At 33.7% G+C, this 23,797-nt stretch overlaps 1 protein-coding gene across 5 annotated transcripts in view; it reads left to right on the top strand.

Annotated features, from left to right (window-relative positions):
* The window catches only part of GRIK2 (glutamate ionotropic receptor kainate type subunit 2), a 356,681-nt gene that overhangs the window by 212,363 nt on the left and 120,521 nt on the right, over nt 1–23,797 (top strand). For all 5 annotated transcript variants that reach the window (XM_071446514.1, XM_071446521.1, XM_071446488.1 and 2 more), the window contains one exon: nt 7,446–7,669. In XM_071446514.1, coding sequence (XP_071302615.1) covers nt 7,446–7,669 — 224 coding nt within the window. The remainder of the gene's footprint in view (nt 1–7,445; nt 7,670–23,797) is intronic.

Here is a 23,797-nt window from a genome sequence, read left to right on the forward strand (position 1 = left end):
ATTGCGGCTTATCCCTTTTATTAGGGATTATTAATAATTCTGCAATTTATCTTTTATCATCTCCAAAGAATTTCAACATATCTCATGAAAGATAGGGAGGAGGGGCTGTGGAAACCTTGAGTATGTCAATTTTCATGGAAATACCATTTTGGTAGAAGAGTTTCAGGGTGTGCTTGTGGGAGATGTGTCTCTGGGAATGATGACTGAAACACATCATCCATACTGTTTGGGGAACTGCAAAGTATCAAGTCTGATCTGTTATTCTCAGGGCAACACGATTACTTCAGGAAAGAGCAAAGATGTTTCTGTGGCCACTTTTCTTAACTGAACAGTCTTGTCTTTGTTATAACACTTTACCAATAATATAAGTGTGGATCTTCCCATAGTTTTTTGCTTTTATAATTTGAAATTAGGAAAATTTACAATATTTCAATAGACCTTTTGAGGGCCAGAAGGATTGCTTTCAACCTAGATTGAAGATCATAAGACATGGGAGTGACAGGGCTGAATGCTGCACATGATATTTGAAATAGCTCAATTATTTTTCTATCCAGAAAAACAAAGTTTAATTAGAGAGTTCCTGCTGGTTTAGTACTATCATTCTCAGGGCACTGAAAATAACTCAGTTGTTTAAGAAAATTATACAAATAGCAAATATAGTTAGAAAAAGACAGTGGGTGCAGCCCTACATAAGTCCAAAATACATGAAATGAAATCGATTATGTGTGTCTTAGGAAGAAAATCATGTTAATTCTATTTTTTATTTTATTTATTTGATTTCTATTTCTAAAAGGACCTTTTTTGTTATTGTTTATAGTAATGATCAATTTTAGTTAAGTCTAAGACCTTGGAATCTAATGATTAATTGAGAATTCCAGGAGGTTGATTTTGTTCATATTAATAATTTTTACTTCATTAATTAATTAAACTGATGAAACTATAGCTTTCAAAAATTGTTAATTGAGTATTGTTAATCAATAAGAGGTGGCATATTCTTCAGTGATCTACTTCCATCCAAATGATATGCAAAAATGTTATCTGATTCCATTGTGAAAAATTGCAGATGACAAAGTAATACAGAAAAATGAGATTAAGTCAAATTTGACACAAGTTAAAATTTATTGTGTGATTAAATGAGTTCACTAAAACAATTTGATAAAATCCCATCCATTTGAGAACAGAAATTATGTCAAAAGTAAAAAACCTAGGAATTTTTCTGCCCTGAGTGCAGTAACTGAAATTCTAGGTGAAAGCTGGTTAGCAACTGGGAAAAAACCTGATACTTCCAGGAAGTTGCAGTAAATCTGGGAAGTATAACAACAAAAATCTTTTCTACACAAAAGGAATCAACATTACCTGTGTACTTTGTTTCAAGAAGGTGTGTATCAGCATGATGTCTAGTAATTTTAATGTTTGTTAAATATCTCTAGTACATAAATACAACATTAGAAAGAGTGTGTAAAACAGCAAAGAAGAACTGAAACATTTTATTGTAACTATTCTAATTTTATTTTATTTTCTTAATGGGGGAGTCTCCCTTTCCTGAATTCTGAGCCACAGTATCACAGTCTTGTAAATTTCTTTGACAATTTCTTCTTTCTGGGGGTATGTGAATCCTGCTCTTCTAACAATTAGAAGAAACCTTTGTACAAAATTCCTGAAATTAAGTGATGAAAGCTTTTTTTTACTGTTGAAATGAATAGTCACCCGAGTTCCTGCTACATATAGTTTCATGGTCTACTGTCTCTACTTCTTTTACATACAATTTGCTTACCTGTTGACTAGACTGAAGTTGGCTCAAAATACTTCAGTGAAAGTGTATTATAAATCAACAGACAAAAACTATATCTGTTTTTAATGAGTACTCATATTACATCTATTCAGCTCTTAAATCTTATCCATACTGGCATAGGCAAATGAGAATTGACTAGCGTAACCCTGAATAAGAGGAAATAATGTAAATTAACTAATTAGAGAGCTCCTGCTGGTTTAGTACTATCATTCTTCTAAACATTCATGTAATAACAAAGGAGCAAACAGAAAACAATACCAAAAGTCAGTTCTAGATAACACTATGTTGATCAAAACATATGCTTTATCCTGTTTAAGTCACTGGAGGAAAGATTTCATGCATTCCATACATTCCATTTTAGTCTAGTTGAATTCATATCAAAAGCTGTTTTTCTGGTAGCGGACAGAATGCAAATTTCCTCTACAAAACCTTTTGCCTTTAAAAAAAAATCTGCCTCTAGGTAAGTGATCCTGTTGATTTCTGGATCGGGATCCTCTCTAAAAGGAGAGCAGATGAAAAAACCATTAGTTACCACTGCTGTTCAAGACTTTGCCAAGAAAAGAATTAACCATGCTGACACAAGAGATTCTAAAGAAATGAAATCACTGTGTAATATTACTGTCAATGAAATGAATTTGAGTAAACCACCTGTCTTCCAGTGACTTCTTGTTGGTTGCTGAACAAATACTGAGAAGCATCTCAGCAGCTACAAACATATGTGTTAGGTGAGCCAGTATCTAGTGAAACTGTCTTCATATGTCACTTTCTTATGTTGAAGTACTTTATTATGTTAATAAAGTAGCAAGTGCTACTGTTCCATCTATAAGGGATATTATTAGCAATTAAGTTTAAATTATACCAATCAGGATACCAAAAATAGGAAGTTATGACAAATTCAGCTATCAAATCTGGATTTTTTTTTTTTTTTACCTTATGGTATGTTACTCAAATTTGGCAAAGGTAATAATTTCTAGTAACAGCTTTCCAGGACCTGTGAGGAGGTTATCAAGAAGCTCCATCTGGGCTTTTCACAGAAAAGAGCCTGGCAGGAAGACCAAAGGCAACAAGCATAAACTGAAAACCTCCAAGGGTGGAAATTGCATAAGCTCTCTGAGCAGCCTGCTCCACTGCTTGTCTGTAGAAACACTGCTTGTCTGTGGATAGACAAGCAGTGGGGGACCAGCTTATCTAGAAATGTCATGTAGTCACCTTCCTTGGAGTTTTTCAACACTGACTGGGTAAAGTGCAAAAGAAAACTGTCTCATCCATGTAGATGTTTTGAACAGAAAATTGCACTAGACACCTCCTGATCTCTCCCCACTTGAATTCTACTATGATCCTGTAAAAGGCAGTAGAGGAACAATTTCTGTCAAAGTAATTTAAGTGGCTAGTTATAATAAAAATAGCGATAAAGCCCTAATAAGTTCCTAGTGGTTTCAAAGGAAATGAAGATCTTGTGATAAGACTAAAAATTTCTTGTGGGGTATAAAATTTTCTATAATGTAGCAGCATGAACAAGGCAGTTTAGGATAGACTGTAAGCTTAAAAGCAAATTACAGATCTTATCTTTTCAAATCAGTGGCCGGGAAATGCACTTCTGTGAACAAGAATAATGCATAAGGTCTCTGTGCATTAGGAGTGTGTCAGACAGGTTTAAAGAATTGAAGCTGTGCTTTAACCTTCCTCTTTTATCTTGAGGATGCATTTTGTCCAAAGGGAATGTAACTGAAATTCAACGGTCTCAAAAATTTGACCTGAAGAAATTTACATATTGACTGAAGGTTTTAGGCTGAGGAAACATAGCAGATTAAACAAAAGCTTTATGAAGTTTTTCTTTTAAAAAAAGGCAAATTCCTTTATTTTCAAGAATAATTGCAGGTAATAAGTGCATTGCTGCCTGTAGAGAAGTAAAGTTACTTAAATGTCTTTTCAGTATATGTGTAGTTTTGCGTATATTATACAATTACAATATGATTGTACTGATTGACTGAATAAACAACTGAGAACCAATAGTGTGTGATTCCCTTTGCATTTTTAGTATAAACATTAATGGTTGCTAAATCAATGAAAAATGTTAGGAGCAAAATTCTTGCCAGAAGACTCCATTCACATTGTCTGAAATACTCAGATATTTTGGTGAAATATTGCATTATTGTAGTGTCTAATTAAAAATAGCTATTAGCCATTTTATTGTTTCTGTGTCTAGATTGTATTTAAATTCTTTATTCTTTTGACCAAAATAGGTGAGAAAAAAGCATTTCATAAAATTGTCAACAATAGAAAATTCAACTGGTGTTTGTTTTACCTTCCCTGGTGTTACTAGTAGAAGCTATGAAATCCTTTAAAAATTCTGTTTCCCCCAAAATTATTGTGATTGTTTCTCCAGGTTTTATAGAGCTAATTTTCACAGAAAAAGCACCAATTTCTGCAAATACCAAATTTCTGTGCATGCTATGGCCATACACTACTCAGCATTAAAGTGTAGATTTCTTGCTGAAATTAGTTGTATCTGCAAGCACAGATTGAACTCAGTACGATTTTAAAGTCTCTTTTGAGAGGTTATGTGCCAAATTACAGCCCTGTAGAAATGAAGAAAAATGTCCTCCCTTTTTCTCTTTGAATACTACTTGATGTAAAACAGTCACTGAACAAACTGCTTGGAAGTAAAATGTAAGGGAAGAAGCAAAAGAGGATGACTTCAGCCTACCTTAGGCACCTCTGTATCAGAAATAAATCAAGGTTACCTTGGGATGTTGGTGAATGAGCATCCTACAACTGCACATGGTAGCAGGACAGAGAAGCTTTATACATGTGTGAATGTTTATCCCTTGTCTCCACCTTGGTCAGGTAGGTGTTATGGTCAGGGTTATTCCTACCTGTATCATGGATGAGCTTCTGGTTCTTTCAAGGGATGATTTACTGCCTTACTCTTATGATCAAGGGGGTGCTTCATTGCTCAGCTGGTTTGGTCCAGATTTATCAGGAGCTCCTGAGTTCCCGAGGGGTGGCGTGGGACAGGCAGGGAGAAGATGCACAACTGCATCTCATTATCTAAAGAACACAGTGAGGGAATGCAGTCCTCTAGCATATCATAGACTAGGCTGTACAACTCCATTTGGCTCAGGACCATGCCTTGCATTGGAATGTCATCAGACTGTTTCTAATCACTATTGTAATCTTTCGTTGGTGCAGAATTTTTCTTTGTGGCAACTAGCTTACCTCACCAATCCTTGGATGCTGTTATAAAAATTTTTTTCATCTCAAGAAAGAGTTAAGTGCTATTATGAATTGTGTTTTCAGATAGATATACCTTTAATTCATTTTAAGAATAGAAGCATGTATACCTTCATAACAAAAAATGGAATAATTGTTCACTGCCAAGTGAGACAAATATTCTTTGTAATGGAACTTATCAAAAAGCCTTGTTAGGATAGACTAATTTGTTAATGTTGTTAAATGTCGGCTGATAAAATACTGATTTTACACTATTCCTCCCCTATTTGTGGCTAGAAGTAAACTAAAGATGATTCTCTTCCTTGTATATCTTCACTATAGCTGAGCATAGGAGAAACTGGTACTGCACTTCTAGAAACTTGGCCCCTGCTTTCTCATACTTAGCAATAGTGCTCTTTTCAAAATGAAAGAATTTCCAGGAGAATTAATGATTTGAGATAAATGATATTAACAAAAGTTGTGTGTGGTAGCATTACATTTTTAAGTTAGTCATTTCCTCAGTTATTAAAGACTCCAGATGTCAAGTTATGTACATAAATTTTATATCTGTCCTCCCAGGTTCAGATATCTGTTCTATTCTGTCATATATAACATATTAGTTCTTGATCAGTTATTTTTCTAATTTCATCTGCAACTTGGCTCCAATAGAGATAGTTACAACCTATATTCATTTGCATGTGTTTTTGTTTCCATCTAATGATGAAGGGTTGGATTCTCCATGGTATTTATTAAATAAATTATTTGTTATTCATTAAGGTTCTGTTAATATAATAAGACCAACATTCAGATCCACCAATAGCCTTCCAAAAGGTCTAATTCATCTGTCTTTGGGAAGCTGCCTCTTCTAACAATTTCTAGTCAGTTGCCTTCAGACTCTTTGTTTAAGGTCTGCTACTTGCCTCACAAACTAATATTGGGTTGTTATGTTTTTTAAACTTCTTCGTGATGACCTATAACTTTTAATTCAAATTAGTTTTAGTTTCTTACTTTACCATTTTCTTTCTACATCAGCTGGAATATCATCAATAATATGCAATCTATAAAAAGTCATCCACTGTGGAATTAAGCCTTGCTGTTTTGATTAATATCTATAAGTTCTTAATACCAATGGAAATGAAATGCATGTAATTTTTTTGACCAGTAAACCCTTACCAAATAAAATGAACAGTGTCAACAAAGTTTCACATTGCAACTGACTACTGTAGATCTAATCATATAAATATTCATAGCAAGAGTAGACCATAGAAGAACTGTGTTAGGTAAGAAAATAAAAATAAAAAGGAACACTGAAATGCTACACTGCATGGAAGTTTGAGTGTTACACAGTATACACAATATCAAATGATCAAAAAGTACATAAGTGTGTGAATTTATTTTATTTGGAATCACATCTCTCTATCTTAAAACAGGCATTCTGAAAATGGTATCATTTGCAGCTATACTAGTATATATTACTTGGGTAACAGTACTCCATGGTAGCTATACCATTTCATTTCTCATTACATACCTATATTTTGGTATGGTTTATAAAGAATTCTTATTTTACAGCTTTCCAGGTCTTGTCCTGTAAACTTTCTCACTCTGAACTTTCCTCTTATGTGCGTATGCACACACACATATACACATTCATACATACACAGGAGTATTTCAACAGCTCTTAACAGAGATTAAGAGGTAGATTCTGTAGATTTTTGGTCACTCTGATTTCCATTAAGTTTTGATTAAAAGAATAGCATAGGCCATTACTATTCTCCTATGAATTATTTTTATAATAAGTAAACCTAAATGTTAATTGACAAAATGCATTCAATTGATGATTTAATTTTATGTAGGCCAACTAATTAATAACTGTCTGTAAGTTTTGCAGTGATTCCCACAAATGAGTAAGGACAGCTGTACTTTGTTAGAACATCCTCAGCAACCTTGCTGGTGTAGCACTTTCAATTTTAAACTGATCTTCATTTTCTACCATTTTTATCCTAAAATATGAAAAACTGCTTCCTGGTCCTTTCCCTGCACTTGTACTAACATATTCACATCTACTTCACAAATACATTTGCTTCTAAAGAACACAGTGAGGGAATGACAAAGAGAAGACATATGTTGAAATGCACAATAAATAAAGTTTTAAAGTATGTGATAATAGATGTTTATGTTTTCTGCAAGATGCAATATTTTTCTTCACTTGTATCCCTGTACTAGTGCTTTTAATTTTTTCTAAATGCAATGCCAGTTTAGCAAAGAGGAAGTAGAATAAATCTGTTTTCTTAGTTATAGAGAGAGGAGTTTTAAATTTCAGGCAACCTAGTACAAGAACAAACATCCTCCAAACAAAGTTTGTGTTTTGCATAATCTTGTTTGCTTCAGCCTGTTTCTTCTGACTTATGGCCTTTTTCTCTTTTTGTATTTCTGTCAACAGAAAGCTGACCTTGCAGTTGCACCATTGGCAATTACCTATGTTCGTGAGAAGGTCATCGACTTTTCCAAGCCCTTTATGACTCTTGGAATAAGTATTTTGTACCGCAAGCCCAATGGTACAAACCCGGGCGTCTTCTCCTTCCTGAATCCTCTCTCCCCTGATATCTGGATGTATATTCTGCTGGCTTACTTGGGTGTCAGTTGTGTGCTCTTTGTCATAGCCAGGTAACATGTCAACTTTTGTGATTTTTTTGGCAATTGTTACCATTTTTTCTTACTAATAATTGTCAAAAGTCACAAAACTTTTCTTACTTTCATACTCTTATATTTAAACTTCATGATTTACAGAAGAATAATGATGAGGGTTCTCACTATTAATATTCTCCACTGCCATACTAAGTCTCCAGTTTGTTACTGGACTTTTTCCCTAAGTCTTGAGTATGCTAGCTAGATTGTTTGTTTTATTTACAAATATAGAGACACTAGAAAGTTTTTAAAATAGCTTTTCCCAATAAGTCTGCATTTAGAAACCCAGGGTTTGCATGTTTTATTTTGTTACTCTGATTTGTTTTTATGCTGTGGTGCTCAATCTCAATTTGAGTACTTAGCTGCCCACGCTAATTCTAGATGTCCAATCTGGACCTCTACCAGTAGAAAGTTTGTGGAGATTAGTATCTTTGAAGTAGGATAACAATATTTGTTTTTTTAATTTTATGCTAGTTGAAATCCCTGATATACTTCACAGAATTTAAAGTCTCTGAGTGGAATGTTTTTGGAAGCTTAGTTGAGCTTTTAGAATTAAGGAACTTGATACATCAATTGTCAAATTATAAATTGATTTTATATATAGGGCTCACTTTTTTATCTGTTTTGTTCAACCCAAATGAGCAGAAAAACATCTTTTGTCAAATAATCCCAATATGTTTACCATCTCCTTCTTAACTCACTAGGGCTGAGTTCAGATGCTCACATAAATACAGACTTACATGTAGCTTTGGTGTTTGTCATAACAGCAGAAATAGCTCAGAGCAGTGTATGAAATATCTTTTCCCCTTGTAGTCACTTGCAATTTATTTTAATCAAATGCATATGAACTATATTGGCTTTTATCTCTTTAATAAGATGGGGTCTTTTTGTTTGAGTTGATAATGAAATCTCACTTCAGTCCTGAGATTTCCATGATTTCATGCTGTGGTTCACAGTAGAATCTTCATATATTCCTTTTTCTATTTTGCTGTATTTAGTATCAGGATTCTCTCTGTTTCATTTTGGAGAAGTTGTATCATTCCTATATAAGGAAGAAGTAATATTTTTAGAATCCAGTTTAAAGGTAATTTAGCACCTGTAGATGAAGTACATGAAGTATTGAAGTAATATAGATGAAACTGAAACATATTTTGTAATGAAAGACTTTACTGTGTGCCATTTTGAAAAGTCTGCTTTAAAGAGCCAGAGTTATCATGAAAGTTTCTTGAAAGACCCCTATTTTAGTGGACTATATAACCAGAGAGTGCAATATTTTCTGAGGTGTTCCAGAGAGTACAATATTTTCTGAGGTATTTCTGCCATACAGATACCTCTGAAAGCACATCCGAGCATAAATCACAACTGTTATCTTGTAAAATATGAAACATAAAATATTTATGCATATGTCCAAAAGTTTTAACCCTACTGTTATCACTGAAGGACATATTCAGCATGATGCACAGTGCTTTTGACAGGTAGCTCCCACTAATTTTAGTAGGATTTGTATGGCTGAGTTCCTACTTATGCTTTGAGAATGTGCCTTGATATGTTTTTAGATAGATTTTCTTGAAGCTTTTTGTTTCTTTCTTTTTTTTTTTTTAATTAGGCTATTTGTCCACTTGAGCTTACTAGCAGAACAGGAAGGAATGTTTATTTTTATATAGAAACACCAGATAATAGAGCAAGAATGCTGACATTTCTTTTCACTTCTCTGTTTTTGTGACGAGCACCATAAATTCCTTATTTAATTGGAAGCATTATCTTAATTGTAAAGCAATACAGAATATATTTTATACTGAGCAAAGAAGTTTTGTTTCTGTAGAATTGTCGAAGGTATCTTTTTTACACATAAATTTATACCAGCATTCACATCTAGAGATTTTCAATACTTCTTAACTGGTACAATCAAATATTGATAACACATTTAGAAATAAAAGATGTAGGGTTATGTAAGACAATCTACAGATTTTATTCATAATGCAGAATGACTTAATAGTAAGTGATAACATTTTCTAACATTATTGCTCGTAAAAGGAAACAGGTCTAAATAGAAAGTTGAACTTCCTGCTGAATACTAAGCAGAAACAAAGAAGAACATTATTCAAAAGATAAAGACCTGTTTGCAAATAAAATTCAAAAATTTTGTCTGTCGTGTAAAGAGAGATACTTAAAAGTGTGTTTGTGAAGAGGACTTTGCAGCATAGTGGTATGTCTTTTCAGTACACATTATAGGTTAGGTATTGCACAGCTGATGAAGTATTTTACAGTCCTGGTGTTGTGAAACTCCTAGACTGAGTGCCACTAGTTTAATAGGGTCTACCCAGAGTTTCTTATTAAGAAGATTTCTATTCTGTAACAATTCTTCCATAATGGTTGTTTATCTAGCAGTGTTTCATAATAATTACTTTGTGTTTCATAGTAAGGTGTGCCTTTGTTTGGAGCAGTGCTTAGTATGTCTTTTATGATATAATGTTTTGTAATTGCACATCATCAGAGTGTTCAGTATAGAATATTTATTTTAAAATTGAAACCTTCCATTTTTGTCTCAAAGGTTTTGTGGTGTTATTGTTTCACCATGTCTTCCAAACAATGTTGGCATGTAAGAGCTTGATACATCGAAAATGGAAAGTACCATTCTATTGTGTTTCTTGGATCTCACTCATTAATTAGTGGTATTGTGATGTTTAGGAAAGATGAAGAAATTAGTAAAAGCTTCAAGAATCTTTAAGAATTAATTGTTTGAAATACTTCCATAGAAAGAGAAATATAAATCTATATCAGTCCTTTTCTTAATTTGCAAGAGCACTGGATTTTCCTTCCAATTTGAGAATGATCTGTAAAGAGCTGTAATGTTCACACATTCAACAAGACAAGAAGCTAGGAAAGATTTATGTGTTAGCTGGAGGGCTTTTCTATTTTATTTTCCTCTTTTAGCTCCCCCCAAAAGACAGTTCTACTTTTGAACCGGCAGATTCTGCATTGCACCTCTTAATCTTGTTAGTTGCTGCTGTTGAATCTCAGTAGTTAGGATGGTTAGTCTCTGGAAGTTCCTTGCTTTGTTGTACAGACTGATGACTGATCTATAAACCCAGTCTGCTTGACACTATGTCTATTCATTTTCTGTGAACTGAGAATTTCATAGAGTATTTTTTCCTGTTGTGGCAACAGTAATAGATCTTTCTGCTGCTAGACAGCATTGTCTTTTTCTGTCTGCTAGCAGTGTCTTGTGTCATCTGAAAACCTGCTGCATTCAAATACCATACCTTCATGCCTCTGCCTTTACTAGTTTCTTTGACTGAAAATACCAGTTAAATTCACAATTTAGATGTGATTAGAAGGAAAACTAGAACCTCAGTAATGCACACCAGCTGTTTTTTGGACTTCTGTCAATTACACATTTTCTGATCTGTATAATCAAAAAATCTCAATTAGTGGAATTTGTTTTTATTTCTGTCTGTTGTTGCAAACCATTGTACCATTTCTAAGCAACATGCTGTTTTCTTACAGTGTTGTGTATCAACTTCATAGACACTTATTGCCCCTTCTTTTCCATCAGTCTGTGTACAAGAAAAAGATGCTTCCTATTTTTGGCCTGCAAAATCCAATATATTAGTTACTGGAGGATCCTTCCCTTTCTATGAACAAAACCAGTTTTATGCTTTGAAAAATGCTTAATGTGTTTTATTTGCATAGGTCTTCCTAAAAATTACTTTCAAAATTAATCTTCAGCTAAGTTTTCTTATGTCTATATTGCATTTTTTGTGCAGAATTTTAAACTTCCATGTCTTTTTGTTTCTTTTTTGAAAACGTAGGTTGGAGACTAAATTCCTTAAATGTTTTTATAAAATAATTTTATGCCTAATTTACTGGATTTCAAGTTATTCCCTGAACACTGATGGATTTCTCTGTGTAGTAAGGTCTTTTTTTTTGCTGTGGACATATCTGTCTGTTATAAAGAAATTCACTCTTATGTGACCTATCTTCAAAACTGGAAGAAATATAGTTGCCTTAGTAAGGTATTTCATTTTTACAGATCAGATGTGAATCAGATAACCTATCCTGGACTGTCCACTATTGAGCTCCTGTGCTTTTCACACTGAGCTGTCCAAAGTATCAGTGTCTATTGTGGAAGCATGTCGCAGACATCTTTTTATGAAAATCCTTTTCTTAGGATTTTTTCCTGCTGAGAAGCTGAGAGGTTTCAGCAACAAAATGTAAACAATGGTTATCTGCTGCTGTGGAATGCACCAGGTGTGTCTGTGATTGGCCTGTCTTGAATGTTTACAATTAATGGCCAACCACAGCCCAGTTAGCTTAGACGCTCTGTCTGAGACACAGACCTTTGTTTGTCATTCCTTTCTATTCTTAGCTTAGTTAGCCTTCTGACATGAAGCTTTTCTTTCTATTCTTTAGTATAGTTATAGTTATGATATAATATATATATCATAAAATAATAAATCAAGCCTTCTGAACATGGAGTCAACATTCTCGTCTCTTCCCTCATCCAAGAACCCCTGTGACCACTGTCACAGAAGTATACATTAAACTTTGCTCACTGCCATAATTGCTAATTTTAAATCATAGGCTGTCATTTTAAAGGGCTTATTTACCTTTACTTGTAACACATTTTTTATGCTAGGACTTCTTCCCTTATCCTCCCTTTGGAATTATTCTATTCTGTATCTTCTAAGTCAAGCTCTTGTGCTGCTTCCAGCTGCCAAAGCATTTGTTATCACCTATTTTTCCATTTCTTTGTAAGCACTGATTAGAGCACAATGAACATTGCTTCATCAACAAATTATATTTTTCTCATAATTAAATGAGACAAGTCCTAAAAAGTCTCCACACATTTATCTTAATCTTTTCTCTGTGACAAAGCTTGGGAATAGCCTGCTGCTTCAGACTGTAACAGATGCCTGGGCATTAAGTCTCTCTGGAGTGCATGCATATCCTTTTACATCTCATCAGTCTTCATTTTTATTTTATATTTTTGATCAGCTGATTTTTGTCCTTAACTTTGCCTGATTGATTTTGAAACTACTTCTTGAAAACTACCTTGATGGAAAGGAATGAATGAGAGAATGAGAGGAAACTATTATTCCAGTTACTCTGGAGCTCTGGTTCCTAAATTACTATGTTGATAGTTAAGCAAGTTGGAAGTTAGGATATTTGCCCTTTATTTTTAACAACCATACTTTTTATGTGAATTTTATCTCCTGAAGTCTCCCTAGAGAACTACAGCATATGCTATGAGGTGTTTTCAGGAATAGATTCATCATCCTATAGGGCAATCCAGATGTCAACACTGAAATCTGCTTCTCTTACAGAGTTTTAAGATAGTTTTGGCTAAATTTTAATGCAAAGTATTAATTTTTCCTCTGTTGTAATGCAAGTATTATGCAGTTCTCACTCTGCTATAAAATGCTGTACAAGTAGAGAAGGCTAAAAGTATGCCAAAAATTTCACACTTACCAAAATTGTTCCTCAACAATTATCTCAAAATCAGAAAATTTAATTTCTTTGAAATCAAGTTGCACCTCATGACCCTTAGCTGATTGCTTCCAAAAGATTCCATATAGTCTGCTTCTTTTCATATAATTTTGTTTCTGGTTGAAAAGCAATGCCAAAGATCATTCTTGCTAATGCCAAAGATCATTCTTATTGGGGAAAAAATAAAATTAACTGCGCCAGCCTCTGGAACACTGAGTTTTTTTATCAAGTGTACCTTGTCATGCAGATTGCATAACAAGAATTTTTCTCTCTCTTTGTTGACTTTTTAAGCTTTTTTTATTAATTAATATATTTGTGTACCTATACCAAGAAATCCTTTATGACAATGTTCTAGAAAACCTACTTGCTGAACTAAATTTCTTCTCCTTTATGTGAGAACTGAGAAATTTTAATTTTTGAATTCTAGCCTTTAAATGAAGTTTCAATAAATGAGGTAATATAAAGAAGACACAGCAGTTATATCTTAATTTATTACACTCATAAGCAAATTATGAAGAACTATTTTTTTACTTAGTCAATCCTGCTAAATGTTATAATGATGAAATTGTACAGTCATCTTAATTGGACAGCAGTAACTGGAAATTTTGTGAGCAAGACTTGTCCATGTTATTTCAAATATGCTCAGATGCTTCTAAGTAAGCTTTAAATTGGTTAAATAGTTTATTGTGCTGTTATTGCTTAAATAGTTCATGTATGCCATTTATATCAGCATAAATCTATAATTAGTAACAGTATTGGAGTAATTAAGTAATTTTCTGTGGCTAGCACACAGAGCTGATGATTCATCTAATTTCTATATAAAAACTGCAAAAAACCTGGAATTGTAATTCCTTCTCATAGTCATCATCTGGATTGTGTAATTATTTTGAGAAGTCATGATTTAGATCACCATCAGAGCTATAAAATCTAAATGTTTTGGATGAGGATATGTGGCTTAAAGAAGGACATGTATAGCAATGAGTTAAGCAACAATCTCTCACTTTGCATTTTGACACTTGCAAGAATGCTTTGATCTCTCTGACTCCTCCAGAAGAAATTTAATGTTAGTTATGAAATTTATAGTTTGTGAATAAGCAACCCAGTATGGATCCTCATCCTAAACCCTCAAGGTTTGCTTGAACCACTTCTTCCAATGCTTCCAGTCTCCAGAAGAGACAAGACTTACAGGAGGTCAATGAGTCTACACACAAGCACAACATCTACATAATAACCGCTATTATAATACTGTTAGAGATCACAGTAAGAGAAAACTTTTCTTTTAAACTTCTTAACATATAAATCCTCCTTACATTTTATGGGTAGAAATCCCCAGTTCTCTAAATCCTTGCTGTATTGGTGGCAGACCAATCTGAAATCCCAGGTACTACTTGCTGTGCATCAAAACTATGAAGAAACCACTGCCAGCAAAATAACTGGAACGACTTTACTGAGGCTGGTTGAAAAAATCATAACCAACTGCTTTAGCAGTCCAGCAGAAAATAGAGTACTACCCATTGGCTAAATCTCTATATGCATGTTTAAGAAGAAAATATATTCACTTGAAGAGAGGAAAATTCTGGATTCCTATGTGAAAAAACTGAGTTCTTTTCCTGCACCTCTCATGATGTAGGATTTTAGGAAAGCAGTAGGTTTGGTGACTCAAGGAAAGCACCTTGTAATATGCATTTTTTGTCCAGCTGCTTCACCAGTATGTTTTATGTTAATTCTTTTTCCTTTGTAGATTACCCTAATTAGATTTTTTTTTCTGTTAATGAAGAGTATAGAAGTATCCTAGTGATGCTGTCTAGAATTGAAGATGGCCTTGAAACTCCATCCTTTCTGTTGTTTTTTTTTCTCATTATTCTGGAAGACATCACAAGGCTTTACAATTCATTTCTCATTACCCAAGAACCTAGGTGTTTTTAATGGCTGAACTGAATGGTAACTCTGTTCATCCTCAAGGAATTTTATGTCTCTTACTACCAGCAACTCAATCTCTTCATTCTCACACACACATTATTTAAGCACCCATTCTGACTTTACTTTTGTGACTCCCTACATGGGAGTGTTGCATGGAGGTGTTGCATATTTTAAAACACATATTTCCTTTGCATATTGATAGAGCATTGCTATGCAGTCTTTCACAGAATCTGAGGGTATTTATGGAAAGGTGTTTCAAAAGTCATGTTGAATTTTTCATTTTGTGATTTCTTCTTTGTTTCAGTTACTCATTTACATATTTCACTGAGTGTTTGACTGCCCAAACATGTCAGAATCCTAAATATACTTTTGAATCTCAACAGTATCTTGAATCTTAAGATCTTAAGGGTGTTCACTAAAGCTTTTGGAGAGAATACAGTTCAATAAATAATCTTCACTAGTAAAATCTTCTAAGTTTTTATTGGTGAATAGCTGATGAAATTATGGGTGTACTCAGTGGCCTTCCATTTTGATTTTTGACTGACTAGAATTGTTCTATTTGATTCATTAGGATTCACAGAGTTCATTGCTAGACATCTGTCTGAATGCCATTCACTTTTTATCTAAATCATTATTTCTAACTGCCTGTGACAGTTTAATAATTACATTTGCATTCCCTTCATCTTTAGAACAAACTCGGAGAGGCTGAAAGATGTTATGCCCCACTGTATTGTCATTTCTTTTCAGACACACATAATCTTGTCTTATACACTCATAATTGAGTTTATATGCCCAGTTTCCTGTGACTTTATTTTTGCACACTCTATGGCCAAGTTAAAATGTTATAAACATACATACTCTGAAAATTGTTTTTGAAAGTATCTCTGCAGTCAAAACAGTGATATTTCTCATAAAATACTTGTAGTTGTCTTTAGCTAATTGGGTTTAACTGAAAGCAAAGTAGATGTCCTCTATCTAATTTTGTATTTTCAAATGCCTTGGATAAACATTTTCCATAAGTGAGTCAAGATCTGGGGACTGTTTTGTCAAGAGTTCTATGGCATCACAAAAATGAATGCTTCATATCTACTATGGGCAGTGATTTGTTAATTTCTTTGTACTATATTAACATCCATTAACAAATAATGGATGTAGTCCATGTTTATAAAAATCCATGTGAGGAAAAAATTTTTTTAGTTTTGAAAGATTCTTTACAGTGCAGGGGTTCATCCTTTTTTTAATCAGCCCTTGCTAATTACCAGCATATATATAGTACACGGGAAGAATATTGGATTGCTTTTATGAAGTAGTTTGCTTTAAATAAGTTGAGTCTCCAGAAAAAGTGTTGTAAATTCAGTTTTTATGAAATTGGATAATTTAATTCTGTTTTGTGTAAAGTTTCTTCCTCTATATGTAGCAAGGTTAGACTTGGCACTTTGTATATTTATTTAGCAGATTGATAGCAGGGAACATTAAATGTGCCTAAAGAGAAGGGTTCCTCTGTACATGAAACTGAATGTTTCTAAAGCTGAAATTATCCTTTTGAGAAAAGTCAGTGCCTCTTATGTTTTTGGAGTTAGGAGACAGAAGGTTTATTTGCTTTAATTGGGGCTTTATTTATTTCATGTGTTTTACTCTGGCATGTATAGTATATGTGGGGAGAAGGAAACTGTAACTCTCACCATAATGCACAGCAGCAATTTTCTCATGAGATATGCAAAACCTTATTCTCATGAGATATGTAATCCCCTACCTAAAGAACAGAACCCAAGGATGTACTGGAATGGAAATAGAGTCAAGGATCCAAGAAGTTACCACAGTGTTTTCAAAAGATTTTATTAATAATTGGTGTGAGTACTAATTTGAAAACGTGCAAGTTAGCTTATTGACTGATTCTTTTTCCATTAGCACCAGTGTCTGAATTTACAGAGTGCCTGATATATTAGAAAATTAATTCAACCAGCAGCTGAACTGTTGGTGGTGTTTTGTTTGCTTGTTTGCTTTGATTTGGTTTGTTGGTTTGGTTTGTTTAAGTTTTTTTCCCCCCAAAGCCAAACCAGAAAACTGATGTAGGAGACATTTTATTTATTGAAGTAATTTCATGCATGCATCCTGCTTGGAACACTTAACTAATGGTCTCCTCATAAAAATAGAGGTTATGGTGAAGGGATGGAAAATTTAATGTTAGGAGTCATGGTTTCTATTTACCCTTCTTCTGGAGGACCCAGAAAAACAAAATAACATTGAGCAAAGATGGCTGAAGGATTGAAAAGCACTCTTTATGCTAAATAAGCCAAACATATTAAAAATATTATTATATTTTTGAAAAATATGTAGACCCACATGCTATAAATTTCTTTATTTGATCTACATTAAGAGGGAGAGGTAAACCATTGGAAGAAAAGTCAAGATGATACAATGGTTATTAACCTTGTAGAAAATTCTAGGAACAGATGTTCAGTGAAATTAAATAGCAGGTTATGCAGGGTAGTATTTCAGAGTTCTCTGTTGGATTATTGGTTTCAGGATTATTTGAAGGAAAGGAAAACTTGGGTAACAAAAGTATTTTATGAATTTTACTCATTTATTTTCTAAAATAGACCTTGTCCTGTTACATAATGTTAAAAATGCAGATGCAATTCTCAAGTACTTTTAGATATTTGTAACTGAATAGTCAATTTTCAAATTTTTTGGAGTGGTGGAACATGCCTGTTAGAATCTAAGGGGTTTATTTATTTGTTTGTGTTTTTCTTTCTTTTTTAAATTAAGCATAGGTTTCTGACTTCAGAACCAGAAGTAATTTAGTTTTTGCAAATTTAGCTAATGCAAATTTTCTAAATCTCTTTTCTCTCAATCATCATTATCCATTATATTCTGAGAAATAAATTGAAGTATATTTTTAAGTACAGCTAAATCAAAGGGAAAACAAACAGAAAAAGAACACCCCCTAACCAAAATAAACTTAACAGAACTTTATCTATTTGAAAGATAGAGCATTTGTTTATTGGAGGAAGGACTTCTTAGACTTAGCTAATGGTTAAACATTAGACTTCAAACCAGAAGCATATCTTTAAAAGAAGTAAGGAATTAAAAAGTGAATATTTCTTGAATTTAAGTGTTCTAAGCGTTAGAAAAATAAGATTGTTCAAGACAAGTTCCTATAGACAGGCATATGGGAATTATTTATCTCTAGATCTTTCTGATTTAGCTGTTTTCAGTTTACCTTTCTTATGCAAGACTTCCGCCTGTAACTCATTAGAGAGTATTAGTCATTTAAGCACTGAAAGGGCTTGATCAGAAATCAGTCTGACAAAACAAGTATGATAACTGGTTTTGATACTGAAATAAAATCTGTAGTGTGTCCTTCAAACATTTCTGTTTTATGTATGGAAGTCACTCAGTGTTTACTCCAATCATGATGAAATTGCTTTGTGTAAATCCAGTCATGCATTTTCAGGCTTAAGAATAGTGGATGCCTTTTTGTTGTGTTGTTTTGTTTGTTTATTTGGTTGGTTTTTGTAATTTATTACAGTATTATCAGAAATTTTTTCTTAGGCAACAAAGGTATCCTTCTTACAGGAAAGTTTTTCAACAATATTAAAAATTTTGAGCACCATGGTTAAAAATCCCACATCAGCTGATGATATAGGTTATTTTATTAGAAAATAGTAAATGTTTAAAATACAAAAAACTATGTCGTTAATAATTCTTACAGAACATCAGAGAATAGTTTGAATATAAGTAATTTTTTATTAAATAGGGTTGTTCTGGCATATCACTCTCATGATACTGTTTGTTTTGTTTTGTGTGGCTATTAGACATGTGGTACCCTCACTTGCCATTTAGGATTTTCCTAAACTCTTTACAACAGATAGCCACTAGCTGTGAGAAACACGATGTTATTATTAGCTTGATGAGCTAATTAATGTAATTTCAGAGGACTAAAAATAGCAAACCACCCAGATCTACTGCCTCTTTCCATTTTGTTGTCTTCTTTCCTCAACTATGTGGGGCAGGAATGCTGTGTGGAAAACTTCTTATGGGGTGAATAGTGAAGTGGTAGATAGCAAAAGAAGGTTACATAATTTCTTTCCATTCTTCCAGATATTCTTGTTCTTTCTTAGGAGAAATGATTTTAGCTTTACACAGAACAGGATGCCAATTTTTTTAACTTATTTTGTTTGTAGAAGTAAAGATATAGTGTTCTGTACTAGAGAACTATCACCAGGGATATCAAACAGTTTTCAGCTAACAGGTAGTACAGCAATTAGTTCATGTTCTGGAGAAATTTTCTTGGTAGATATTTTGGAGGGAAAATCAAAAGGCTTATAGTGTAATGAATGTTCAGAGAAGTTCCCTTGGAAGGAATTCCACTGCTTAGAAAATTCTCTGGTTTTGTGGCTGACATAATGTAACCAATGAGCCCAGTCCAGAAGAAAAATGGAAGCATGCTGCAGAATTTTTTGCATTGCACTGCTTTGCTGTGCTCACAGAGCGTGGCAAATTTAACACCAAGTTGCAAAAATACCTGAAAAAGGCTTCAAATTTGTCATATTTATCCTCCACACACTTCTCTCTCTTATTTTCTCTCTCTTGCTCTCCTCTTCTAAATGAGCATGCTAGAGGAGAGTCAGTACTTAATCTTGTCAAGATCTGGTCAGTGTGCCCTTCATTTATGGCAACGAAAGGAATTTTCACCTTGCTTCAAATGTAACTGTAATGGGATAAGTTACTAGGTAGACACATCCCAGAGGCTCCTCATAACTTTCTGTTCAGCTGCTGCTAGAAGCTCAGCTCTGATTTAAGCTTAAAGGTCGATGGGGGTTTTTAATGTTCATAACGCCTTCCTCATCATCCTGCCTTCTGTGCTGTACAGTCATTCGTGCCTGAACAAAAGCAAATGTCAACAGCAGTAAGAATGATGGTGTTGTGCCTCTATGCACAAATCTATATGACTCCACAGGTGAAAGCAGTGAAGATCTCTGGGTGGTAGGGGAGGCTTGATTGGGCTTTCCTGTAACACAGGACAGCTTTCAGAGCATCACTGAGCAGGGTCATGGCATGTTGTTACATAGCCAACACCAAATACTTACTTTAAACAATTTGCAGCTCAGCAAGAGTATTTAGATAATTTAAATAGTTAAATAGGAGTAAAATTTCTATAAATTATGAAGAAAATGAAATAAAAAATTAGTAAATTTCTTAAGAAGTTAGGTTCAGCAGTTATTGTTCTTCAGCTATGTAGGCAGGAGAATATTTCAGTTTGCTGCTTACATTATAAAGCAATAGAACTTTGAGGAGGATTTTGAAAGAGAGGTATTGATTTTTGCCTTGAGGCTATTCTCAGTCTGGAGTCTGAATAAGATTCAACTGGCACTGGTGGAAGAGCTACACAGGTTATCCTATGGCAGTGACATTAAAATCACTTCAAAGTTTGTCTTTGTATTGGAGAAGAGCAGTGGATATAAGAAACAGAAAAAAAAGAAGAAAATCTGAAAAGTTCAGATTAGTTTATGTGGAAAGGAATGTAAGTATTTGAAAGTATTGAAACTTGATGGAATGATCTGCAGATATATGGGACAGGAGTATGCATTTACTGCCTTTGCAGAAACATATAAATTGCCTCTAGGGCCTTTATCTCTGAGACATTGGTATTAGAGCAGCTGAATCTCTCCAGTGTTCTTTAACTCACATGTTTGTTTTGAGAGTTTCGTCAGAGGGAAGAAAGATTAAATTCAGGTAGGCCATGTGATATTAGTGGCAGCATGTTTTGAGTCCAGTGATAGGGCTGTACACAATACAGAATAAAGTCACATGAGTGATCCTTGGTAATAAAAAGTTGATGTAATTGACCTTCCTCAAAAAAGAAGAAAGATAAAGGCCTATGCATGGCCTGTTTCTGTTGAAAAGAACGTTGCTGCATATTACCAGGAACAGTTTGGATCTAGTCTCGATGTTGTTGAAATACTACTTCTAGAATCACAGTTTCTTGGAAAAACATCTAAAAGAAATACTTTGCTGAGTCAAGACTTGAAATACTTAGTACCCTAACAGAGTTTTATTAAATTGGAGAGCTGGAGGGGTGAATTCCATCTGACTGAGAGCTCTGTGAAGGAGGCATCTTGGTGGTGGTCATGTGAGGATGTTTCTGACTATCAGAGCTGTCAATCAAAGAAGCACTGGTATTTCGTTAATATTGAGCTGAATATATTATAGCTAGCTCATATCCAGGCCTCAGGGTGTTATTTGAAGGTGAGAGAAGTGTTTCTAGATAATGAAAAAAACCCAAACCCAAAACAACTTCAAATATTTATCCATGATCAGGATATGGAGCTGCAATTCAGCACAATCCCTGAAGAAAGTGCTTGTAGTTCAGCTGCAGTTATTATCAAATTTAAAATGTGTCTTGTGTTTGAGTTCCTTTAACCATGATCTTTCCTGAAGAAAGCCTGTGTGTTCCATTAGCAGCAACAGACATATTTGTACAATTATTAGTACAAATTGTACAAGCTGAAAATTGTAATGGTGTAATCAGAAAGGAGGAAACATGAACATTGTGGGGGCTGGAGTTCAGGGCTTGCTTTCTGGCACAGAGGGACAGAAAATTCCATATGATTAAACGGTCCATCATCCCAGTTATCCCACCCACAGTTCTTACCAGGATTTCCTGTTTCTTTAAACCACATCTTTAAACCAAAACTGTGAACAGGAATGCTCTAACAAATAAATTGTGTGGATGATCACATGCCACTGCTGAAGTCTGAGTCCTTCCCTTCACTTACTGATACTGACATAACCATAGCAGTTCATAGAATATATGGACTCCTATTTATTGTAAATTTTTGATGAGAAATTAATTAAGCACTTTAAATGAACAATTATTGATATATTTATATTATGTAGAAATATTAAACAAAAATATTATGCTCTCTTTTTATGGAGAGGGTGGAAAACCAAAGAACAACACACCAAAAAAAAAAGGCAACTAACCAAATTCTAAACCAAACCATAAAACAACAATTTTCCAGGTCTTAATTTGTGATGACAAAACTTTTGCAATCAGCGTGACATATAAGTGCACAAAATACTCACTATAAATAAATACTCCAAAATATTCCACATGACCCCAATATATCACAATTCAAGTTTTAGTTTACTGGTTTTATTTAAAGGATGTTCTATTTTGACAATTTTAAGAGCAGAAGGAAGCATAATGTTGGTCTTGAAAATATTTTATATTATTTTATATTTTATATTACTATTATTTCTTATTCTCTATGTAAAAATCACAATGTGCCTATATTAACAGATATCCTATTATAAAGTGACCCTAGTGTAATAATTTTTTTAAATTCATGTCATTCTGATGGGTGACATTTAATGTATGGTGAAGAGCAGCACTGAATTGCTATGCACTCTTAACTAGATATTTCCTTTGCTGTGATGTTAAATGTTAGACAGGAAGGTAGTCACAAATTGCATAGAAAGGCCAGATTTGTTATACAACCTTTGAATGAAAAGCTTTTTTAAAGCCCATATATTTTGCATTACAAAATATGATTTCACACTTTATTGTGTGCATTTAGAGGGTCCTCTGCAGTATCTATCACTTCCCTGCAACTTGTGACAAACTCTTGAATAAACTGAAGAAATCACTAAGTGCTTCACTTTTAAAAGAGGGAATATTTGAATTTCTCAAGTACATTTCTCTCTTATACCATGTTTTATTCTCTTAAAGAGAAATAATTATCAATTTATTATAATTTTATGTTACTATTATAGAATAAACTGTTTCTTATTAAAAATTTACAGTCTTATTCATAGATACCCTATAACCATCTTAAAAATTTTATTTGGACCAAGACAGCAAGATCTTCTGATCAGTAGTGCATATGAATCCTTATTATTGCAAACATGCCAGTCAGCAATATGAGCAACTTTGCAAGGCCTAGTAGAGAGTTACACCCTGTTGGACTAGATTACATCAAACACTTACAGACTGGGTTTCCTAATAAAACATATTTAAAGGCATGGACAAATACAGGATATTATATTATGAAGTTTAAGAATTATAGGCAATCCTTCAGAGGCAATGGTTGGTTTTATTTAAAAATAATCAAATGTAGAATGAATGCAATGTGTTTGCAGCTCTTGCTCTTTATATAGGATGTTGAGATTTCTTAAGGTAGGAAAACTGTCTAAATATAGTCTTTGAAGATGTGTCAGCTTGATAAGTATTCATGTAAAGTAGTTTCTGAGAACTCAGCCCACCCTTGCAGTTTAGGAACATTACAAAACCTAGTGAAGTCCATGACAGTGATAGTACATGATACTTTTAGATTATCACAAACACAAGGAGTAACATTCTCCACATAAAATGAAGAAATCCTTTGTAAAGATATATATAATCATTTAGGTTTACATAGATCTGTTATTTCTTATGTAACATATATGATTTCTTCCCTGGAAACATGAAAGCATTTCTTTTCCCCATTGTGTTAGAGCATGGGCTAAATATCAATGTGTGTTATTTCAAAAAGTTGATCTAAGATATTGCTAACATTCTGCTCATGCATATTGTGCATATTCTTTGAATATTCTTTGAATGTTAACAGACCAGATTTGCTGATTTTCTTTAACAATAGTGTCTGAGTTCCATACCAGAACTCCAGTTTCTTCAGTTTTAGTAAACCACTT

The sequence above is a fragment of the Agelaius tricolor genome, unplaced genomic scaffold (assembly GCF_023055355.1).
Source record: "Agelaius tricolor isolate 1412-34295 unplaced genomic scaffold, bAgeTri1.0.p SCAF_1, whole genome shotgun sequence".
Lineage (NCBI taxonomy): Eukaryota > Metazoa > Chordata > Aves > Passeriformes > Icteridae > Agelaius > Agelaius tricolor.